At 34.0% G+C, this 24,773-nt stretch overlaps 1 protein-coding gene across 20 annotated transcripts in view; it reads left to right on the top strand.

Annotated features, from left to right (window-relative positions):
- MYCBP2 (MYC binding protein 2) overlaps positions 1-24,773 on the top strand; it is a 283,279-nt gene that overhangs the window by 51,347 nt on the left and 207,159 nt on the right. For all 20 annotated transcript variants that reach the window (XM_045479572.1, XM_045479625.1, XM_045479647.1 and 17 more), the window contains exons 5-14: positions 1,506-1,702; positions 8,875-9,117; positions 9,317-9,388; positions 10,777-10,873; positions 14,875-14,948; positions 15,082-15,220; positions 16,773-16,849; positions 17,940-18,144; positions 19,634-19,798; positions 22,154-22,312. In XM_045479572.1, coding sequence (XP_045335528.1) covers positions 1,506-1,702; positions 8,875-9,117; positions 9,317-9,388; positions 10,777-10,873; positions 14,875-14,948; positions 15,082-15,220; positions 16,773-16,849; positions 17,940-18,144; positions 19,634-19,798; positions 22,154-22,312 — 1,428 coding nt within the window. The remainder of the gene's footprint in view (positions 1-1,505; positions 1,703-8,874; positions 9,118-9,316; positions 9,389-10,776; positions 10,874-14,874; positions 14,949-15,081; positions 15,221-16,772; positions 16,850-17,939; positions 18,145-19,633; positions 19,799-22,153; positions 22,313-24,773) is intronic.

Genomic DNA, 24,773 nt, shown 5'->3' with positions numbered 1-24,773 from the left:
AATCTAACTTTTTTTGATGGCATAGATTCTTAGTCTTGTTTGCCAAAGTACTACCACAACCTAGAATCGTTTCTCATGCACAGGAAGAATTCAGTGAATATTTGCTGAGTAATTAAAAGATGAAGGGGCAGAAGGATAATGAAGGAAGGAAGGATGGACAGACGGAGAAAGGGTAGATGAAAGGATGAGGGGAAAGGATAGTTGGAAGGAAGCACGAAGGGAAGGCTAAATGAAAGAAAGGGAAGACTGAAGGATGTACAGGCACATGAAGAAAAGTAGGGAGAATGGAAAGAAGGAAGAGGAGTAGGGACGAATTAACAAAGGAGCAAATGGATTTTAAATGGAAAACCAGATTTTTGGTTTAAAAATTCTCTTTGGATATAAAAGAACAAAAGTAAAGGTGGGAGCTAATTTTTGAACACTTTTTAGTAGTCTGATTAACAGGTGCTAATAAAGAGCATAGTTTGGGAAGATGGTCATGAGACAGAGCAAGTGGAGGAATTCGGAAGCGAAAGTGACAGGGCTTACTAGGGATGAGATACATGGGAGATGAGGAATGGACAGAGGAAGGCTAGCTCTCTGTGAGTTAACGAATAAACCACAGATGGCTTTTAGTTTTTGGTGAGTTGCAGTACACGAATTCTCTTTTCTCTTTCTTTTGCTCTCTCTTTTCCCTTTCCCTTTCTTCATCTTCCTCAATTTTTCTTTTTCTGATTCTGTTTCTTTCTCCGTCTTGAGTGTTCACTCTTTAAGGATTTTCAAAATCCCTTCCCTTCTGCAGAAGAAATGCCTAGAGGTCTGTTGGTTCAGTTCTTGGACAGAGTTGTTCAGGGAATTTTGCATGGAAACTTCTGGTGGCCATCAAATGTTCAGGTGTTACTTTACCATCTCTGCCACTAAATGGCTTTATCATTTTGGAAAAATCTCTTTACCTCCCTGTCTCAATTTCATTGTCCATTGAAGGAGGAGGATATCTGTCCTATTGACTTGGAGGTTTTTCTAGGGTATAAAATGAATTACATACTTGTTTATAAATGTGAACTGCTGTTATGTTAGCAGTAAAACAATTTTATATTAAAAAAATTATAGCATGTATTTTTTATGTATTCTGTTGTTTTACACAAACACATTTTCTGGACACTTAACATTTCAAGAAGCTCCAATTCTTCCCAGTGTGAAAGGTTAAATAAGTACAGTGAGTAGTCTATTACTTGAGAGGATATTTCTTGAATGTGTGAATGCCTCAAGATAAATTTCTTTTAAACAACCTGGGATAGATCCATTTATTTACAAAAGTGAAGAGTTGAACTAAGTGTTCTCTGAGGTCCTTTGTATATAAATATTCTAACTTTGGGGGGGGAAAGGGTAACTAAAAAGGAACTAATACAAAGTAAGTGTTCTAGCTGCCTTAAATATTTTTTTTATAATGAGGCAAGTTATAAATAAATACACATTTAATGTTCTGTATGTTGAATGAATATAACTGAGTTCTATTTTATTCACAGAGGCTCTCTTCCAGCTCCTTTTGGAAATCACTGTTCGAAGTACTGGAATGAATGACAGCACAGGACAGTCTCTGACAGCACTTTCCTGTGCTTGCCTCTTTAGTCTGGTGGCTTCTTGGGGAGAAACAGGAAGGACACTTCAGGCCATCTCTGCTATCCTCACCAACAATGGCAGCCATGCTTGCCAAACTATACAGGTATTTCATTTATAGCTGCTTAGAAGGTATGAGATGCCAGGTTGGAATTTCACCTTAATTTCTGTCAGTAGGAATCCTCTGGTTTTGCTCACTCATTATAGTGATTTGATCTATCCAAGGTTGATATGTGAATAATCCACAGTATATAAAGGTAATAAAATGAAATTTGGCAAAAAAAACTGTTTAACTTTTAACCTGGGCTTTGTATCAACACTCCAGCCACCTCTTCTTTTGCATTCCTTGTTCTCTGCCCTCCCCCACCTCCCATCTTTCCCTAGTTTTTAAGTATGGAATTTTCAAGTATGCTCAGTGTCCCAATCCCTGCACTGTTCGAGAATCAAATGTAGTTTCTTATGGATTGATTTGTTTCTGAGCTTCTTCAGCTTTGCATATAACATTTTAAGCTTTTAATGTCTGATTGTGGAAGAAACTCTTTATTGTTGTTAGTAGTGGGAAATAGAATTCTCCTTATGGGCAAACTTGATTTAATTCCTTTGGATTGTTCTAGAAAATTGAGTAAGAAGTTACAGTTTTAGGTCTCTGTTATGTGCTCTTCACTGGCCCCTTGGGCAACATCCAGAACAGATGGAAGGACTGCTTCAATCCTGTTATTAGCAGACCAAGATAGCAAAAAGGGTATATGGGTCATTTTCTTGAACTTAATTCAGCAGTGTTGAACTCTCCTTGTCAAACATGAGCGATCCCCTTATTCTAGATTTCTATTCTAGATTCTATTCTAGATTTTCCTCTTTCTGCCCTGCCTGAAATCTTCTTTTCCCTTTTTATGATCCTTAATATTTTGAATTTCCTATAATGCAGTGTTTTTCAGAACTGTGTTCTGCAGTGGTACTTTGAGGTTTGCCAAAATTTTAATTTAAACACATGCTTAAAATACACAAATAATGCTTAATTTTAATGAAATAACACATTTACATATCATATACCAAATTTTAAAAAATATAGTGACCATAAAAACATGAGCTTATTAGACACTGTGTGATTTTTTCTTGTGTAGACTCCTTTCAGAGGATATGAGGTGAGATCTAAATGATGAGTTGAAAGTAGCCAGTCCAAAGGGAGGAAGTGTTACCGCTGGGGATGTGAAGGGAGAAATTTTCTTGGTATCCACATGCTAATGCATGGAGGTTAAGATTAAGAGTAGAATACTGAAGTCTGAAAGAAGTTTAGTATAGTTCTAGTATAGAGAGCTTTTAGCTAACAGAGACAGGACTTGCATGTTTATCTGTCTGATTGCAATATGCTTAAGCACTAGGCTGTGCACAATTACTAGATCCCCTGAATCAATAGCTGAGGTTCCCTGGACCTGCCCTGTCACTACATTCCCATCACCAGCCCAAACACCATGTTAAAGCCTATTATCTTAACATTATCTTTTTTAAAGTTTATTTACTTTTAAGAATGGGACACATTTTTGGTAGAGGGAAGTTGGAGAAAGCTTGAATTTAAGTTCCTTAAGAGGCAAATGCCCATAGAAAGTAAGTTGATTTTCACTTAAAACTCCAGATAAGATTTGGAGTTGGATGTAATAGGTACTTGGAAAGTGGTGGTCAGGGCAAGAGCTAAAAATTGATTGGAAATCTGTATTATGAAAGGTAGAGAACCCCAGGGCCCTTGCTTTGCCCTTCCCAGCCAAGCAACTGTCCTTCTGTCATACACCAAAGAGATACGTTTACTGTCTAAAGAAATCGAGTCGGAGAAGCCAGGGGAAAGCAGACACAGCTGCAAGTGGAATTGGGAACTAGGCTGAAAATGGAGATTAAGTGAAAGTGTTTGTATTAATGATGAAATTCCTTATCCTCACTGAGTTTCCAGAACACTGGCCATGAGGTGACTTACAGCTTCTAGGAAAAAGACTGGCAGATTCTTCTTTGGAGAAGGAATGAGAAAAGACCCACAGATGCAGATATTTGAGGGGTCCTCCAATACCCTGTCCATTCACACCGAGCTTCCTACCAGATTTTTAGTAGTTTACTCTTAAAAATAAGTGTACAACCAGATTATTTGGTTTTTGGATGTTGAGTTTGGTAAGTTCTTTATAGATTTTAGATATTAACCCCTTATCCAATATGTCATTTGCAGATATCTTCTCCCATTCTGGAGGTTGCCTTTTAGTTTTGTTGATTGTTTCCTTTGCTGTGCAGAAGCTTTTTATCTTGATGGAGTCCCGATAGTTCATGTTTGCTTTTGTTTCCTTTGATGGAGATGTGTCTAGTAGGAAGTTGCTATGGTTGAGGTCAAAGAGATTGCTGTCTGTGTTTTTCTCTAGGAGTTTGATGGCTTTCTGTCTCACATTTAGGTCTTTCATCCATTTTTAATTTATTTTTGTGTATGGTGTAAGGAAGTGGTCCAGTTTTATTCTTCTGCATGTTGCTGTCCAGTTTTCCCAACACCACTTGTTGAAGAGATTGTCTTTATTCCATTGGATATTCTTTCCTGCTTTGTTGAATATTACGTGACCATATAGCTGTGGGTCCATTTCTGGGTTTTCTATTCTGTTCTGTGTTTGTTTTTGTGCTATACCATACTGTCTTGATGACTACAGCTTTGTAATATAGCTTGAAGTCCAGAATTGTGATGCCTCCAGCTTTACTTTCCTTTTTCAAGATTGCTTTGGCTATTTGGAGACTTTTGTGGTTCCATATAAATTTTAGGATTATTTGTTCAAGCTCCATGAAGAATGCTGGTAGTATTTTAATAGGGATTACAGTAAATGTGTAGATCGCCTTGGGTAATGTAGACATTTTAACAATATTTGCTGTTCTAATCCATAAGCATGGAATGTTTTTCCATTTATATGTGTCATCTTCAGTTTCTTTCATAAGTGTTTTGTAGTTTTCAGAATACAGATCTTTTACCTCTTTGGTTAGGTTATTCCTAGGTATCTTATGGTTTTTGGTGCAATTATAAATGAGATCGATTTCCTTGATTTTTCTTTCTGCTGCTTCATTATTGGTATATAGAAATGCAACAGGTTTCTATACATTGATTTTGTATTCTGTGACTTTGCTGAATTCATATATCTGTCTAGCAATTTTTGGGGGGAGTCTTCCAGATTTTCTACATAGAGTATCATGTCATCTGCGAATAGTGAAAGTTTGACTTCTTCCTTGCCGATTTGGATGACTTTTGTTTCTTTTTGTTGTCTGATTGCTAAAGCTATGACTTCTAGTACAATGTTATATAACAATGGTGAGAGTGGGCATCCCTGTCTTATTCCTGACCTTAGAGGAAAAGCTTTCAGTTTTCCCCCTTTGAGGGTGATATTAGCTGTGGGTCTTTCATATATGGCCTTTATGATGTTGAGGTATGTTCCCTCTATCCCTACTTTGTTTTTATCAGGGATGGATGCTGTACTTTGTCAAACTTAAACTTTTAGCTTGTTGAATTTGATTTGCTAGTATCTTGTTGAGAATTTTTGTATCCATGTTCATCAGGGATATTAGCTTGTAATTCTCCTTTTTAGTGGGGTCTTTGGCTTTGGAATTGAGGCAATGCTGGCTCATAGAATGAATTTGCACCCAAAAAACACATAATCCAGTTCAGAAATGGGCAAAAAACATGAATAGACATTTTTCCAAAGAAGACATACAATTGGCTAACAGAGACATGAAAAGATGCTCAATATCATTCATTGTTAGGGAAATACAAATCAAAACTACAGTGAGTTACCACCTGACACCTGTCAGAATGGCTAAAATTAACCACAGAGGAAACGACAGGTTTTGGTGAGGATGTAGAGAAAGGGGAACCCTCTTGAACTGTTGGTAGGGATGCAAACTGGTGCAGCCACTATGGAAGACAGTACGGAGGTTCCTCAAAAAGTTAAAAATAGAACTACCCTGCAATCTAGCAAATGCACTGCTGGGTATTTATCCAAAGGATACAAAAATACTGATTCAGAGGGGCACATGCACCCCAATGTTTATAGTAGTATTATCTACAATAACCTAATTATGGAAAGAGCCCAAATGTCCATCAATTGATGAATGGATAAAGAAGATATGGTATATATGTACAATGGAATATTACTCAGCCATCAAGAAGAATAAAATATTGGGGCACCTGGGTGGCTCAATCAGTTGAGCACCGACTTTCAGTTTTCGACTCAAGTCATGATCTCATAGTTTCTTGAGTTTGAGCCCTACACTGGGCTCTGTGCTGATGGTGTGAAGCCTGCTTGGCATACTTTCTCCCTCTCTTTCTGCCCCTCCCCAGCTCATACTGTCTCTGTCTCTCACAAAATAAATAAAAACTTAAAAAAAGAAAAAGAATGAAATCTTGCTATTTGCAATGACATGGATGGAGCTAGAGTGTATTATGCTAAGTGAAAAAAGTCAGAAAGACAAATACCATATGATTTCACTCACCTGTGGAATTTTCAGAAACAAAACAGATGAACATAGGGAAAGATGAACATAGGAAAGAAAAAAGAGAGAGAGGGAGGCAAACCATAAAATAAACTCTTAACTGTAGAGAACAAACTGAGGGTTGATGGAGGGAGGTGGGTGGGAGATGGGCTAAATGGGTAATTGGTATTAAGGAGGGCACTTGTGATGAGGACTGGGTGTTATATGCAAGTGATCATTCACTAAATTCTACTCCTAAAACTAATATTACACTGTATGTTAGCTAACTAAAATTGAAATAAAAGCTTGAAATATTAAAAAAAGATAACAAAAAAATAAAATACAACAAAAAAAGCATACAACCAAGTATCACTAGGCTAACATGAAAAACAGAGATTCCCTAAATCGATAATGATAATGATAATAAAAGAAACTTTGAATAAAAAGAATATAGAGACAGAAGAAACTCTAAGAAGACTGTAATTAATATTTTGATGAAGGATAAGAGAATATTGTTTACATTAAACATCAGTATTCTGTTTTTTAAGCTCATAGAACAAGAAAAAATTTTATAAGTTAAGATAACAGCAATAAAATCAGAAGGGTTAGAAGATCAGGTTGAAGCAGTCTCCAGAAAATAGAAAAAAGAGAAAACAGGTGACATAAAATAAAATTGGATCTAACCAGGAAATACAATCCCTCACAGGTATTCAAACAGAGAAGAGGAAATAAATTACTCAAGAAATCTTACAAGGAAAATTCATGTGCCTCAAAGATATACATCTTCAGATTGACAGAACACACACTGAGTGCCCAACATTCATTATGAAAAAAGAATCAAACTAGGATACAACTTCGTAAATCAGAACACTGTTAATTAACAGACTATAAAGTTTCCAGAGAGCAAAGACAGATTATGAACAAATATCAAACAGAATGGCATTAGACTGGTTCAAAGCAGCACTGGCATAGAAAATAACAGTGCCTTCAAAGTTCTCAGAGAAAATGATGTTCACCATACCTAGTTCAACTAGCAGTCATGTTTGAGGGACGATGAAGATGGCTTTTGAACATGTATGCTATTGAACAATTTTAACTTCCATGCCTGCCTCTTCTTTAGTTTAGACCAGAACAAGGTTTTATGAGGGGTGTTGCCAAGCAGAAGAAGTAGAAATGATGTTTGACTTTCTTGAAAGGTGTATGGGGAACCCTTAAGGGAAGGTGTAGAGAAAACTTAGCAAATGCAAAAATAGGGCAATTGTTGACTTAATGAAAAAAAAATTACACAAGGAAGGAAATGTAATACACAATTTGGCTCATGAGCCATGATTACACAATCATATTAAGTGACCTTTGAATACTAATTTAACCAGAAATTATTATATATAGCTCAATTTTGAGGATTTGGGGAGGGAGGAGAGCATCATTGTTCATAATAGACACCAACAGAAAGTATCTGAAACAAACAAAAATATTAACAGTGGAAGCTTTGGCATATTATATAGTAATATGGATATCAATTCTAGATAAAATAACCATAAGTTTAATATAGCTACTTCTAGCGAAAGAATTTGTAGTATTCAACTATGTATATATTATATACATAAATCTATTATATATATAAGTATATATAGTATAAATTACATATCTTGGCTGAGTCAGAGGCCTTAGAACTGGAAGAAGAGGAGACTATCTATGAACAGCGGGTCACTTATTCCTATGAAAGCTCTACCCTCTACAAAGTGCTGTCCAATGGAAATATAATGTAGTCTATGTATGTAATTAAAATCTTTTTATTAGCCACATTAAAAAGGTAAAAAGAAATAGGTGTGGTTAAATGTGTATGTATTAATGATGTATTTCACTCAACTCAGTATATCTAAAAAATAATTTCAACATGTAATCAATATAATATTAAGATTCTGTACTCTTGTTTTTATGCTAAGTCTTCAAAATCCAGTGGGTATTTTGTATTTAAAGCACTAACCACATTTCAGGAGCTCAGTAGTCAGTCACATGTGGCTAATGGCTGCTATATTGGACAGTGCGGCTTGGCTGTATTGTTGGATGTGGTAAAAGAGGGACAAAAGGTGAGGAACAGAATTTACTCTGCTGGCAGAGTGCTGGTCCCATGCTGGTGACTGTTGAGGACTCATTTAATGTGACAGGTATTTATAGCAGGTCTTTGATGAATATTGGATAAATGAGTGCTGAATGAATACACAATTAACAAATGAGTTTTCATATTATGGAATATTGTTGATGTTGATGGGTATTAGTCATAATGGAGAAGCAAAGTGGAAGAGAAACATTGGAAATTTTGTTTCATCTGTAGAAGCCACACCATTCTCTTATGCTTAAATTTGTGCTTCATATCATGAAGCATATTAGTAATTATGCATAACATATAAAATATTTTGGCTTATGTGTATTCTAATACGGTATAATTTTATTTATATCCAGTATTCATACTTTTTACTAATCTAGTATGTTTCCGTCCACAAAACTTGAAATCATAGGCAGTACTGGTTATTGAGTGTTTTGGAGAAAGATGCAATATTTTAGTGTTTTGAGTCAAACTGTCAGTTAATAATCTTTGGATTTGACGTTTTTATTTTGGGCTGCTTGAAATTTGCTTCTTACAATAAACTTCTAGTTAGTACTTTTTACTGATGTGCCAAACCATGATAATTCTGAGCAATTTATTTTCTCATAAATGATGACATATTACTGAAGTATCTTTATTTTGTCTGTGTTTGGGACATTTAAACATGCTTTTTTATTTGTTTCTTGTCTTTTAAATAGGTGCCAATGATACTAAATTCACTACAGAGAAGTGTACAGGCAGTGTTGGTGGGAAAAATTCAAATTCAGGACTGGTTTAGCAATGGCATTAAGAAAGCAGCTTTAATGCACAAGTGGCCATTAAAGGAAATATCCGTTGATGAAGATGATCAGTGTCTACTTCAGAATGATGGATTTTTTCTTTATCTGTTATGCAAGGATGGATTATACAAAATAGGCTCTGGATACAGTGGAACAGTTAGGGTAATGTGATTCCTTACAGTTATTAATTCTAGCAGAAGTTATCCCTAATTGTGTTTTGTTTTCAGCTTCATTTTTACAGTACTATTTAATTTTGATGTAATCATAATGGAAACACAAGTATAAAATGTCATCCGTTTATGTTATTTTTCATTGATTATTAATTATGCAACTGTTGATGGGCTTTTTTGTTACTTTGCAGGGCCATATATATAATTCTACATCTCGCATCAGAAACAGAAAAGAAAAAAAGTCTTGGTTAGGGTATGCTCAGGTAGGAGAATATCCACAATAAACCACACTTTTCTTTCTTACAGAGCATGTGGCTTGTACTTGTTTGATCAATAAATAATGTGACTTCTGTTTAAACAGATATGGTATATTTTTACTAATATGGCTAATAACAATGATACAGTGTAGTATAGAGAACATTGGCTTAGAATTCATGAGAGGTTTACTTTTAGTTCTGACCGTGATCTTTACTAGCTGTGTGACTTTGGACAACTCAGTTAACTTATTTGATCCCCTGTTATTTAGCAAAATTTTGTGAATCTCTAGATAAGAATGGAGATCACCATTACCATTAGTAAACATGAATTGGGAATGTATCCGTGACATGAGTCCAAATTAGAATTTCTTGCCACAAGACCCTCCACTTTAAGCCTAGATCAGTACCTTCCAGGGAACAGTGCGTGGTCTGCCCAGGGGATAGTTACCTGTATGGAGGATCATGCAAAGTATCCCCAAAGAGAAAAGTGGTAGGCCCATGTTGCTTTCTTAATGCTGTGATCTCATCACCTGACTAATGTGGCCAAATGGGTGTCAGCAATCAGACACACTACTACACTCTTCACCTCCCATGAAGAGAAGCGAATGAAGGATGGAAAAGGGCCAGAAGTGTTTATTTCCATACTCTCCCTTCCTCACAGGTAAAATACAAGCTCCCTTGTGGAAGGATGTCGAATAAATATGTCCCCGCATACCTGTCTTGCTCAGCTCAGAGCTTGTTGTCATCATCAGATTATAAGATATATTTGAAAGGATTTTGAAAATTAAAGAAATTGTTGTTATATGAAAAATAATTGTGCTAGATCAACTATTGGGGAGATTTTGAAATTAAATTTTAAATGTCAAATTAATTTCTCAGCGATTGTCTTTTAAAACTTAACATGGTTCAAAACATCAAATTGTTATTTGCCACTATAGTATGTTATAAGGAATAAGGACGTGGAAGTATGTTCAGTGACATATCATTCCATCTCAAACCACTACTCTATTCATTTCTTAATATTAACCTAAATATTTCAGCTATATTTCCTTAAAAGATTTCTTAAAGTAACAGTAGTCATTTCTATTATTTACTTGGCAAATGATAAAATAATTTTGAGCAAGATGTCTGTACTGGCCTGTGTGGTGTATCTCATATATGTATCTGAGAATGTAATAGATTAAATTGGTACTCAGTGGTATACGATTCCTCCTCTTACTAAAGCACACCTCAGATACTTGTATTTTTAATATTTAATCTGTTGTAGACACGAAATTTGACATATTATCATACCTCAGAAAACTATACAGACCTGTATGACTATTGTTTCTGCTAAATAGCTAATGAAAAGATATTTGTACACATAACACGGCAAAATATTTTGTTGTTTACAGGGTTATTTATTGTATAGAGATGTGAATAACCACAGCATGACAGCCATAAGAATAAGCCCTGAAACACTGGAACAGGATGGTACTGTGATATTACCAGGTATGTTATTCAACTTGTCATTTGTTTTCTTTACAGGTAAATTTTAAGAGATGTGCATGTTGGGCCTTTGGACCTATAAACAATGATTAGCAAGGGATAGTACTTGCTTATAAATAGATTGAGAAAAATCTTGACATACAAAAATGTTATAGTGTGTATAAAGTTAATGCATGTGAGGAAAACAGACATCAGAAATATAGCATAAATCGTTTTAGTGTTTGTTTTCAAATCACTGCCCATCTGCAGCCTGGTCCTTTACCCTCACCACCAAGACTAATTCAGCTGCTGAATAAGGGGGTGAGGTTACTTTGTTGCTCCTAATAAAACCATGACTCTGGCTCTTATAAAACTTGGTATGAAGAACTCTCTGTTAATTTTTATTTTTACTTTAATAACAGTACACTTTGGGTTTTCCTCTTCATATGAAAGGGTTTTCAGAGACAGATTTTAGAATGGATCAGGAACTTTTTTTAATTCCATCATTTATACTTTTTAATAATACTCTGGTAAGGCACATTGGACACATTTCATTTTGCTTTAATTTTGAAGTTGCACATATGCATTTATCTCTTAAATCACTGTACTTTCTAAATTCTGGGGCAGTGGATCTTAAATTTTGTAGAACACTGGGCAAATGCATGATATCCATTTTAAAATCTTTGAATTTGCATATACCTTTAATGCATACTGAGGAAGTTTGTTTATATTAAAATCTTAAATGTTTAATGTGTCTATCAGTAATTTCATGAAGAGCAGCAATACTACTTTTAGGCACTTGACCATCTGAAAATGATTGAGAACTACTTCCGAAGAATACATTGGGAAGGATAATTGCTCCCAAGCTGCTTGTTAATTTTTTAAAGATTCCTTCAACTTCATCAAACATTTATTCAGATGTTGCTCTCTCTCTCTCTCTATATATATATACATATACATATATATATATATATATATATATATATATATATATATATCCAAGTTAGTGTACATGACACCATGTTAAGGTAAATGCCACATTTCATGTGTGTTTCAACAAATAAAGTACTTTGGAAAGCATAACTTATTAGAGCTATTTTGTAAATCACTGTTTACAGATATATCTACAGGTTTTTTTAAATCACTGCAAGTCCTGGGCCATGCCTCTGGTGATGATGATGATGATGATGATGATGATGATGATGATGATGATGATTTTAAAATGATTACATGTACCCCCTTATATATACATATATTAAAAATAATAATATTTATTGTATAAGTATATATAAGGAAAAAATAAAAACTAATTGTAACCCCACTTCTCATGTATAAACACTATCAGCATATTGGTAAATATCCTATCTTTTTCCTATGTTTAGATGGACATTGTTGTGGAAAAAAAAAAAAGAAGAGATCATATGCTGCCTAATGCTTTTTTTGGACCTATCCCTTTCACTTAATATTCTGCATATAGTTCCAATATCATTTTAATGTTACAAAATACATTCAAATGGAAGTTCCTCCTAGTTTTTTACCATATAAGTTATACTGTAATGAGCATCCCTGTTGCTCTTTGTGTGTGTCATTTTAGGATAATGTCTTGGAAGAAAAATTTTAAACACTCACCCCCACCATGCACACACCAACAGGTAGATACTAATATAAAAGATTTGCTTCTGAGAAACCCTGATCAATTAACAGAGATTGTGACTGAGAAGATTATTTGAAAATGGCTTATGTATAGCTGTTTTATTTATGATGAAAATATGATAAGAATTGACTTGTTTTTGTTCAGTTTAAATCCCTCTACATCATTTAACATATGAAATACAACTTTTAACAGTACAAGTGTGGCTTTCTTTGTTTCATGAATACGTGCCATATTCAAGGTGAAGAATGAACCAAACTTTGGGAGGACAGTCCCGTGTTGTATGTCTTCCCAACTGGCAGATGTTGCTTGATATTTTCCTGAAGATGCCGTCTTATAACATTACATGCTGGATAAAGAAAGGATAAAGAGAAAATCTTTTTGAAATCATGCAGCAGGAAGACTTGTGCTCAAGCCCGAAGATACCCGGAAGATACCCATCATCATTTTTCCATTTCTTTGACCTGGTCTGCAATTTCTTCAATAGCACTCTTTTTTTTTTTTTTTTTTTTTTTTCGTTTTCCCCCTAACTAGGGGCAACTCTATAGTTTTCACATCAAGAAGCATAAGTAAATTGTCAGGTTTATAGATGGTAATGAATACCATATTTAAAATTGACATAAATCTGGTAGTTCCTTGAGCTTCATGTTTCAACTTGTCTTATAGTTTAGCTTGTAAATAAGTTATTTTCAACCTAGCATGGATGAACTTAGAACATACTTTTTTCTGTTAATAATCATTTTAGCCTTTATATGTTGACATATCTTTTATATTGTATCCTATGTCATTTACTCTCCATGTCTGGTGACAGATTGCCTCAGATCATGAGAATTTTTGCTACTCTTCTTGCGCCACTTCACTCCTCACCCCTGCATTTATCTGAAATTATAATGAGTTTTTCTTCTTTGCTTTTTAGTTTAAAATCTTACTGCTTAGAGCTTGGGAAACATCTTTCTTGCGCCTCTTTGTATTCTGTACAGTGGACTAGGAACTCTTTCTTTCGATTTCTCCTCTCTTTGATTACCAAGTCTCTTGGGCTACCAGTGGGCCTTGTCTCCCAGTTTCTATTTCCAGTTTGTGATCACTGAATTCTCTATTTGGTAAGGGTCTGCCTGTGTTTTGCATATTTATAATAAGGAAGTATGCTAGTATGAAGCTCCTGGGCAAAGATATGGAGTAATCCAGCTTATTTGGGTGGGCTCCATTACTGCATTCCAAAACCAGAATTTTACGTTTTGTTGATTCAGGTGCAAATAGAAATGAAATATTATTTTGGTATTGTAATTAATGGAGAGATTCATCCTAGTTCTCTGCAGTTATTTTGAGAAGTGTGTGTGCTTTTATACTTGCTTGCTGAACATTTGTTTTTCCAAAAGGATACAGTTTATATTTAGATGTTGATTTTGCTTGTAGTTTCATGTTGTTCAGTAGCAATCACTAACACATGTTCCAGTGGTCCTTCTGTAATACTGGTATCCCTTGTTACAATGGCATTTGTGCATTATTTTGATCAAAGTAGATAGTGCACTGTTCCACAGAGATACATATCGTATTGATAAAACACAATATTCCAGCCAAAATATATAAGTGCTTTCAGACAAAAGAAATACATAAACCTAAGTGTGTTTGTTGTACAAAGCAGATGAACATTTAAAATGTGTAGCATGCTGTGGGCGCCTGGCTGGCTCAGTCAGTACAACATGTGACTCCTGATCTTGGGGTCGTGACGTGAGTTCAAGCTCCAGTTGGGCATTGAGCTTACTTTAAACACACACACACACACACACACACACACACACACACACACACACACACACACAAAAATGTATACATAGCATGCTAAATGCTGAAAATGCTGGGAATTACCATTAAACTTCTAAGTGGAAATGGTATAACCCGTTCTGTTTGATAAAGCAAGGGATATCTGTAGCTGGATGCCATAGACCTCAAATGCAGAAGTTTTAGGTCTATCTGTATTTTTCTGTGACACTAATGACTGTGATGTATGTCTGAAGGTAGTGTTGCCTACATTGCATGTATTGAAATGATTATAACCAACATTATAGTTTGTTCATCATGGTGCATGTTTATTATCAGACTACATCTAATACTAATTCATTTTGAAATTAGGTGGGCTTTCAGGTCCTTGATTATGGAAGATTTATAAATGTAAGCACAAAATGTAATAATAGTTGAATGACTTAGTTTCTGCTAATTTGTAATTCTTTATTAAAAAAGCACAGTATCCCTTTAAGTTTAAGTTTATCCTTATTGCCTGGAGAACTCTCATTCTGACTTCAACAGAGGAGTAAAGTCATTTTGTGAGCTATTTATTTATATTGTAATATAATTACTTTTTCCTCTTCTTGTACAGATTGCCATACTGAAGGTCAAAATATTTTATTCACTGATGGAGAATATATTAATCAGATCGCTGCTTCAAGAGATGTAAGTACTCTGAATCATGAATAGCTGGTGTAAATGGAATCCCTTTCTCATAAATTATTTGATATTAATTAGTATAAAGCCTTGGAAGACCAGTTTATGCAACATAATACTCTGAGTGTTTTCTTTCTTTTAGGATGGCTTTGTTGTCAGAATTTTTGCCACAAGCACTGAACCTGTGCTACAACAAGAATTACAACTTAAACTGGCCAGAAAATGTTTACATGCCTGTGGAATCTCACTATTTGATCTGGAAAAGGACTTGCATATTATAAGTAAGATAGTCAAATAAGCCTTTCTCCCATATTTAAGTTTTCAGATTCTTTATTCTTTTGAAAACTAGTACAGTGTTTTAAGCATTGTGTGTTATATTTTGGCAGTTACTTTGCTGTTACTATAAAGCAACTTATGAATTAGTATGCATAAGTAACTAGGAAATATGGCCTTTAAACAGTGTGTTATATGAACACCATTTGAAGAAAGTGACTAATGATTTTCCGTTTTCATTTTAAATAGAGCAAATGAAAATAAACTTACATTTGATAAGAATTATAGGCAGCACTTAGGGACATCCTTAATTTATATGTTCTATCTTTATTCAATTATTTAAAATTTTGAAAACTTGCGCTGTAAATATTACTACATTAATATACATAGTTCCCTCATTGAAACCTTTGATTGTTAATTTGAACAGATTTTTAGGACAGCCATAGAATGATCCTGTAGATTGTGACAGTGGTAATTGGCCTAAAACACTGATTAATAATCTTTCATTTGGATGCAGAAATAGGGACAGCCACAGAATATTTCTGTCTTAGTATACATCCTCCTGCAGTGTCCTAGTAGTAATTAGGATCCTGTTTCCCAGGAGGCTCTCAATTTTGGTTTGCCGTGCTGTTCCAGGTTTAATAGTGCCATTTCTAACGTGCAGGATTCTTTGCAAGACCCACCTTTTTGACTATTATCTCATTAAGTTTAATAAACTTGACATGAGTGATATGCTTTGCCTATTTTATTTAATTATGTAGTGTTTTTATAATTTTTCCATAGAAAGCACTGAATTGAAATTGTAGTTTTTAAATTTAAAAAGCTCATAAACTAGTAGTTTATATTAGACAAAATCATAAAATATACCATATGTAATTATTTACTCATAGTTTTAGAATTTGAAAATATGCATAAGGGTCTTTGTTATGTATGCACACATATGTATCCAAATTCATGGAGTAGCCACATGAAATGTTCTTCTGTAGAAAAGAGCATGGAACAAAGAATCTAATATACCTTAATTCCAATATCTGCACGACATTGTTCAAGCCCAAATGACTCTGTGTCTGGACTAACCTCATCGAGTAAACCAGGCAGTATAGTTGTGAAAATTGAATGGGATAAGGTTCATGCACTATGTAATGCCTACTACCTAATAATAATGCTCAATAAAAATTTCTTAATTCATTAATTCAAGAAATATTGCTGACATTGGTTTTAAACATTTTTTTATGTTTAAAAGATTAATTTGGCACTAGTTTGGAACAAGTTAAAAATTTATGGTAATTTTATCTTTCCTTGGAGTACTGTACATACTGTTAATTTTTTTTTAAGTCAGGAATATGGCATATTTTGTCATCCTTGTTTTTTCTTTTTTTTAATTGAAGTGTAGTTGACACACAATGTTACATTAGTTTCATAGTGATTCAACAAGTTTATTGTCATCCTTGTTTTTGAATGGTACTGAGTTGACGTTTCAATAACTCAAAATAGTGCAAAATTATGATTTACATTGTTCATATTAAAATATAGTAATATTTATGAGTCTTGTATTATCAGGCACAGGATTTGATGAGGAGTCAGCAATTCTTGGTGCAGGGCGAGAGTTTGCACTAATGAAAACAGCAAATGGAAAGGTAAATTACTCTTTAGTATTAAAAATGAACATCCTATGTTTTATGAGATAACCAATTGGTATAATCAGTTGATTAGTTTATTTACATAGACCACATGTTTAAACATAATTGAAATTTTGATTTTAAATTATTTTATGTTTTTTTAATATGGTGAAATTTTATTCATGTTGAAATAGTATAAAAGAAAATTGTGAGATACAAGAGTATAAAACTTTATAAAATATTACATTTTTACAGATATTTTAATTATGGAGCTTTTAATTCTTTGAGTGGGAATGAATTCGTATTTTGAGTTTATTATGATGAACACATTTATTGCAAATTTCTATAAATGTTCAGAAATATAAAGACTACAATTTGGGGAAAGTAGGAGCAAGTATAAGTGACAGATTGTAGAGCTCAGTCTGTAGAGATAGAAGCTTCTTTCTTATCTCATGGGTGTGAGAATAAAGTGAGGTAATTACAAGAATTTTGAAAATTACAATGACTAGGGGAGCCTGGGTGACTTACTCGGTTAAGCATCTGACTTTGGCCCAGGTCATGATCTCATGGCTCATGAGTTCGAGCCTTGGATCCTGCTTCAGATTCTGTGTCTCCCTCTCTCTCTGCCCCTCCCCCGCTCATGCTCTGTCTGTCTGTCTCTCTCAAAAATAAACATAAAATTAAAAAAAAAGAAAATTAAAATTACTAGGCAATTATGGTATATTAATATGTAGGGTTTTTTACATTAGGAATACAAGTTGAGAATTTTATCCATTTCCTCCTCTTGTGAGGTTAGAGTATATTTGTGAAGTATATTTTTATTCATATCTATCAGGAGACTTACAATGGAAGATTATAGATATCTTGAATAGATACGAAAAAGCTATTATGAACTGGATCTTTAGAAAAATATGTATATTTCTCTCCTACTGATGGATCTCACTGAAGTATAAAAACAGTTTGGTTTCTTGTTATTTTTGTTTTTTAGTAAGATATGAAAGTCTTTTTTCTCTCATGTGAAACCTGGTACACTACCCCAAAAGGCACCGTAATTCTCTGTCTCTCTCTTACTCCCTCTTTTTTTTTTTTTTTTTTTTTGATATATAAGATATATTATACTGGCAAGTACCAGAGTCTTGGAATCAAGCAAGGTGGTCCTTCAGCAGGAAAATGGGTTGAACTACCAATTACAAAATCTCCAAAGATTGTACACTTTTCAGTTGGACATGATGGTTCTCATGCCCTTTTAGTTGCAGAAGATGGAAGCATATTCTTTACAGGATCTGCTAGTAAAGGAGAAGATGGAGAGTCAAGTAAGTTGACTAAGAAACTGGACATTCAGTAAAAATATTGTGGAATTTATTAACATAAGGTATATCAATTTCAGTAGCCTTACCAGATTAACCTTACCAGATTAATAGATGATTTTACATTGTGGCATAATCGGTTAATAGTGTACTGTTCATTAAAGAACTGGGATTGCTGATTTCATTGTAGAGTTGATTTTCATAAATTTTCATATATACTTTTTGTATGTATATATTGCTATTCATCTGTTTTGCTCATTGATGTTATTTTTAAAAACATATTTATTACAATATATTATCTTAGGTCACCCAAAATTTTATAAGGAATATATATTTCAGAATGAAGTAAACCTTTTGTTGCCTTGTGTAGTAGCTTTAGTTATGGGTCACTATTCTTGGTGTTATTTCTCTGTAATTAAATCATTCCTAAACAATGAAAACAATTTTATCTCTTATCTTTCCTATATTTCTGTTCAGTCTTTCTCAAAGTGCCATTTTTCTCTTTTTGTAACTTCCCATATACTTTACATGTTTTAGCACAGTGGAGTAGCATCTTATGAGGATTAGGTTTGAATTCAACATCTAATGTAAAAATCATGTGTAAATAAAAGTTACTTGGGAAAAAAAACACATAACGTGTATTGCCATCTCAGAAACTTGAGCACAGCCAAGTTTCCTTCTAGCATTTGGAGGACCTTGTTCTTTCTTTGAGCATGAGATAGTGTAGTTGCTGTATACATGTATATGGGTCATGTTATATGAAAAAGTATAATGGTATTTTAAGTCCCAGAGTTGTGCCCAGCATAGCAATATGTTTTTATTCTGAAAGGCATCAAGAACTGGGATTGACCAAAGGAACAGAAGATTGATATTCCTTGTCTTTTGCTCATTTCAGGGATTTAGTTTTTGATATCAGAGGCTACTTGGATCATCATCCACATTTAAATTTATTTAGTCTTTCTCCATATATGTATTTCCCATCCACTAACTGGGTGCTTAAACATGTGTTCAACGAATGAGGAACTGATTTCACTTTCTAGGATCTAGCATAAGAAAGCATGTGAGGTAGAGTTTGAGAGAAAAGGGAATTTATATACATATATAGTTATATATGATGGTGAAATGGTGTTTATATATATATACACACACACACACACACACACACATATATATATATATATATATATATATATATATATATATATGGAATAGTGTTAATAATGTGTAAACAGCTAATACAGAGATTGAGGTCCCCAGAAGTTTGTTAGAAATTGGTGTTTCTCATTGGAAATTTTAACGTATAACAAAGAAAAGGATCTGACAGTGATAGCCTAAGTATTAATTAACAATATGAGGCTTGCAGGTTGACTCATTTTAATTGACATGTTGGGAATCCCAGGCCTTTGTGAAAATAAATAAAATGTGTCATAAATGCATATATTTTTATTTATACATAGATATCTTAAATTAATTTTGTTTTGTGTTATTTTTTAAGCTAAGAGCAGACGGCAATCAAAACCCTACAAACCTAAAAAGATAATTAAGATGGAAGGAAAGATTGTGGTGTACACAGCCTGCAATAATGGAAGTAGTTCTGTTATTTCTAAAGATGGAGAGCTATATATGTTTGGGAAAGATGCCATTTACTCTGACAGTTCAAGTAAGTTCAACTTAAATACATTTCACTTTTATACAAAGAAAGTCCAATACTAGACATTATATTGGAAAGATATGTCTAGGAAATTAACAGTTCTAGCATATTTTCTTTACTTTTTCCACATTTCTTTCAGCGACGGACCATACCTGCCTGTCCACCAAGCTGCGACACACTGTCAGTTGTCAATAAATATATACTGGATAAATGCACAAATTTTAATTGGTGTTAGCCAGCAGGATTTTAGCAAGCAATAGCTAGGCTAAATACTGTTTTTAAACTATACAAGAGCCCACTCCCAAATTTTGATTCACTCTGTCAGTTGAGGCCAACTGAGGATCTAAGTATTACCACATTAAGGCAACTCACATATCGCTTGAGTAGAGTTCAACTTAATAATTAATTGCTAGAAATATTCAACACGTCATTTCCCCAGCATGAGACCATCACTTAAACTTCCAATCAGAAATTTTATTCTATTTTCCTTTTTACGAAGAAGTTCACAGGCTTTACATATTCACCTCATATAAAATCCTGCCAAGTGGGCTGTCACAATCATACTCATTTCTTAAGGGCTAGAAAGAAAATCTAGCAACCAAATATGACAGATTTTTGCAATTAGAGTTTATAAATATAAAACTCTCTATTTGGCTAGTCCCACCCCACATATCCACTCATTACAGTAACTTTTGGTTTTTCAGTTACTCAGTCACATGGCAAGTAATTCTTAAGACTCTACATGTACAAGACAACTGTGCTGGGAACTGGGGATATAATAGTAAATATAGGAGAGAGAGAATCCTTCCATAACTATCTAAATAGGGAGATAAGTAACTCATCAATGATAAATCAGTTACATTACCAAAATCATTTCCCCAGGGTACTACCAAGAACATGTCATGTGAGCATCTAAATGAGTGTAGGGAAAGCTTTCCAAAGTAGTAGCTAAGGTAGAGCTGCACTGGCCAAGCTCCATGATTAGCCCTGCCTAAAACTACTGGCACTGTTCCCAGCAATAAGACAGGAAGGATTCACAAAATGTTGTATTTGTTTGGAGGATCTGAGAGACAGTTGGGCATTATGCAATTTAAATATTAGATAAGTGTGGTTTAATGGTTATGGATACAGACCTAGATCCTGGCACTGCCACTTTTTAGTTGGCTAATAGCTAACTTAAATTTTTTAACTTTTCAGAGATTACTTTCACTTTTTTCATCTTCAAAAGGGAGCTAATGACAGTACCTGTTTCATATGGTTGTTATAAGATTATAGGAGATAATGCTTATGAAATGCTAAGCACAGAGCCTAGCACATTCAAGGGCCAAACATGTCAGCTAGTACTATTAGTAATAATAAGTAATATTGCTAAATATACATATCTTTTTCAAGTATACTAAATGGAAATGGAAAATTGGAAAATGGAAAATACTAAGTATACTAATTGGAAATGGAAAATACTTTTTCAAGTATACTAAATGGAAAATGGAAATTTTTGAGCTAAAAAGACCTAAGTAATATAGGGTGGAAGAGAAAGTCACCTTAGGAAAGTAGTATCTGGGAAAATAATAACATAATATTATAATAATAATAACAGCTTTCCCAAAGTGTGATATAAGAATTATGGTTTTTGTAATTTAAATGAAACAAATACTTCAGTTTTTAACTCTTTAGTATATAGTGGAAATAACTCAACAATCTGATTTTTACCGTTGATTACTTGATAAGGTTAAAAATGCTTTAGTCAATTTAAAATTGATGCAAAAAATACTAAGCTTATATGGGTTGCATTTGGATATGGCACATACAGTGAAAGTTATATGTGAATGAGTGAGGTTTAGGAGCTGGCTAAACTAGCTAGCTATTGGATTGTGGAAGAAAGCACTGTAGGTTAAAAAGGATTGAAAAATGCTGCTTTGGATCATCTCACAGGTTTCTACAGAAACAGTGTTATTTCAGTATTCCCCAGCAAGTATTTTATTTTGTTTTGCTGAGGCAAGTCAAAGCAGGTTAAGTACATGATTTATAAGCTCCTTTGTTCTTGGACCAGGAAAGTTTCAGAACTAGTGACCCTTCTGAGGGTTGTTGAGAAATGTTGACATTTAGAAGAAACGTTCAGGAGAAGCACTTGTCTGAAGTCTGGATGATAATGTGTTAAGATTTTGAAACTTCCTTACAAACCTACAAAATTAATTTGCTGATACCTGGCCAGTCTTTTGGCCATGTATTTCTCATTTTTGTGGGTTATTTTATCCCAGAAATAAAAAATTCTGTATTGAGGTGGTCCTTTTACAATACTGATGATTTACTAGACTCAGAAAGGTTTTATTGTTGTTTCTTACCAAATTTGTATCTTTCCTACAGGTTTGGTAACAGATTTGAAGGGTCATTTTGTAATTCAGGTAGCTATGGGCAAAGCCCATACTTGTGTTTTAATGAAGAATGGAGAAGTTTGGACATTTGGTGTAAATAATAAAGGACAGTGTGGACGAGACACTGGTTCCATGAACCAGGGGGGGAAAGGTAGGTGTTGGACATGTGGATATTAACTTTGTGGCCTCTTTTCATTAGGTTTTCAGAACAGTGTGGTAAAGAATCTTACTCTTCGAAACAAGTGGCTCTTTAATTTCATACTTATAAATTAGGAAAACCACTGAATTTCTTATTTATTTGGTATTATATCACTGAAACAATCGAGTATACTTTAGACTTTTAATTTTTGAGCAAATGAACTTGAATGTTTTTCTTTCTTTTTAAGTTTGTTTGTTTGTCTATTTATATATGTGTATGTATGTAATACAAGTAATCTCTGCACCCAACATGGGGCTTGCGCTCATGACCCTGAGATCAAGAGTCATATGCTCTTCCAACTGAGCCAGCCAGGCTCCCCTATTTTTCTTAATTTTATATAAAATGTAAAATTAGCATTTTGGGTGACTATTCTAGAAAAGCACATTTTTCAAACTCTTCATTATTAGTTTCTTTTATACCACACATTTTTAGTTTAGTTTTTTTTTTTTTTTTTTTTTTTTTAAGTTTACTTATTTTGAGAGAGAAAGCATGGAAAGGGCAGAGAGAGGGAGAGGGAGAATCCCAAGCAGGCTCCATCAGCAGAGCCTGATGCAGGGCTCGAACCCAAGCAGGGCTATATCATTACCTGAGCCAAAATCAAGAGTTGGACTCTCAACCCACTGAGCCACCCAGGCATCCCTACACATTTTCAGTTTTAGCCATATTTGGCAGCAGTCTATCTGGCAAATATCATCTTCCTATTTAAGAGCACATGCTACCTGCAATTTAATCAGTTCCTGACAACTGAAAATGATCTTAAGAATATTTGACCCTTTACCAAGAGCTGAATTGTAGATGCACCTTATTCACCATATGCTTTTCCCTAACACAAAGGGTATTGACAGGAAGAAGAGTTTATCCTTTGTCATGCTTGTGGTTTTTTGGTGTTGGTAATGGTTTATGTCTACTTCATTCTTGCACTCAGTGTTTACTTCCAGCTGCTATCAGTGCTATCCTGTACCCTTCATTCCAATTGCTGGTTTTCTGTTTTTAATTTGGTGTGGGCTGAAGAATAGGAAATAAATACATATTATCAGAACCAAGTGTTGAACTGTGTTCAAAGTACAAAAGAGTTTGAGGATTAATATTTGAGGGTTAATATTTGTATGAATTAACATAAACAGGTTTGGGACCTTCTTGATGGCAGACTCATCTGAATATCAAGAGGCCACTATTTTTTTTTTTACCATATTCATATATGCGTGTACTTAAAATGCTTTTGTTTTTACAAAGAGTAAGTCTGGGGGCACCTGGGTGGCGCAGTCGGTTAAGCGTCCGACTTCAGCCAGGTCACGATCTCGCGGTCCGTGAGTTCGAGCCCCGCGTCGGGCTCTGGGCTGATGGCTCAGAGCCTGGAGCCTGTTTCCGATTCTGTGTCTCCCTCTCTCTCTGCCCCTCCCCCGTTCATGCTCTGTCTCCCTCTGTCCCAAAAATAAATAAACGTTGAAAAAAAAAAAAAATTAAAAAAAAAAAAAAAAAGAGTAAGTCTGTTAGAGCACATTGATTTTTAAAAGGAAGGAAGAACAAAAGAAAGGAAAGAAATGGATTACTCCAAAATGGAAATAATTTTCTTCTTGCTAAAATACTGAACCATAGTTTTGGATAATACCTACTAGGCAGAAAGGAGAGAAACGGTTTAGTTTTCTATGTGTAATATAAATATATTTTCAGATTATGTTTTATAAAAGTTTTGAACTAAAAAAAATTATTTCCCTGTTATTCCGAAACTTTTATGAAAATTTGGTGTATATTTACACCTATGTCTTAGAGTATTACTGTAAAATTTATAATAACCAAAATAAAATTGTTAAAGGCTTTTTTTACTTTGTAAAAAATCATACCTACTCTGCTAGTAAGTAATGAATTAGAAAGCAGACTAGTAGTGTAATACATAAAATGAATACAGATTATATAGTCATAAGGAACATAAAGGGTTTTTATGTATCTTTTTTTAAAAGAAAGGAAAAGTACAGAAAATAAGATTATAATATGAAAAAATTGTGTATCTAGCACCATGCCTTATTTTTCAGTAAGAAAGTTATAGATAAGTGTCCTGTATTCTCCTTCCAAGATTTATTATTATACTCCCTCTTTCTCCAGACCAACCACAATCATAACTTTGATCCTGTCATATTTCTGTATTTTTACTTTTACTTATATATTTTACACGTAAAATGTGTTACATACTCATGTTTTATATGTAAGATACTTTTATAAGTGCCAATCTATATTTTTCTGCAAATTAGGAGGTTTATTTATTTAGTCTCACCATTGTGTTTGAACTCTGTCCATGTTGGTACATATAAATCTAAATGATTCATGTTAAGTGCTGTGTAATAAACCATACCACTAACATGCCACAGTTAATCCATTCTCCTGCTGATAGATGAATTTATTTCTAATTTTTCATTCT

This window comes from Leopardus geoffroyi, chromosome A1 (genome assembly GCF_018350155.1).
Source record: "Leopardus geoffroyi isolate Oge1 chromosome A1, O.geoffroyi_Oge1_pat1.0, whole genome shotgun sequence".
Classification (NCBI taxonomy): domain Eukaryota; kingdom Metazoa; phylum Chordata; class Mammalia; order Carnivora; family Felidae; genus Leopardus; species Leopardus geoffroyi.
This window is presented reverse-complemented; position numbering and strand designations above follow the sequence as displayed.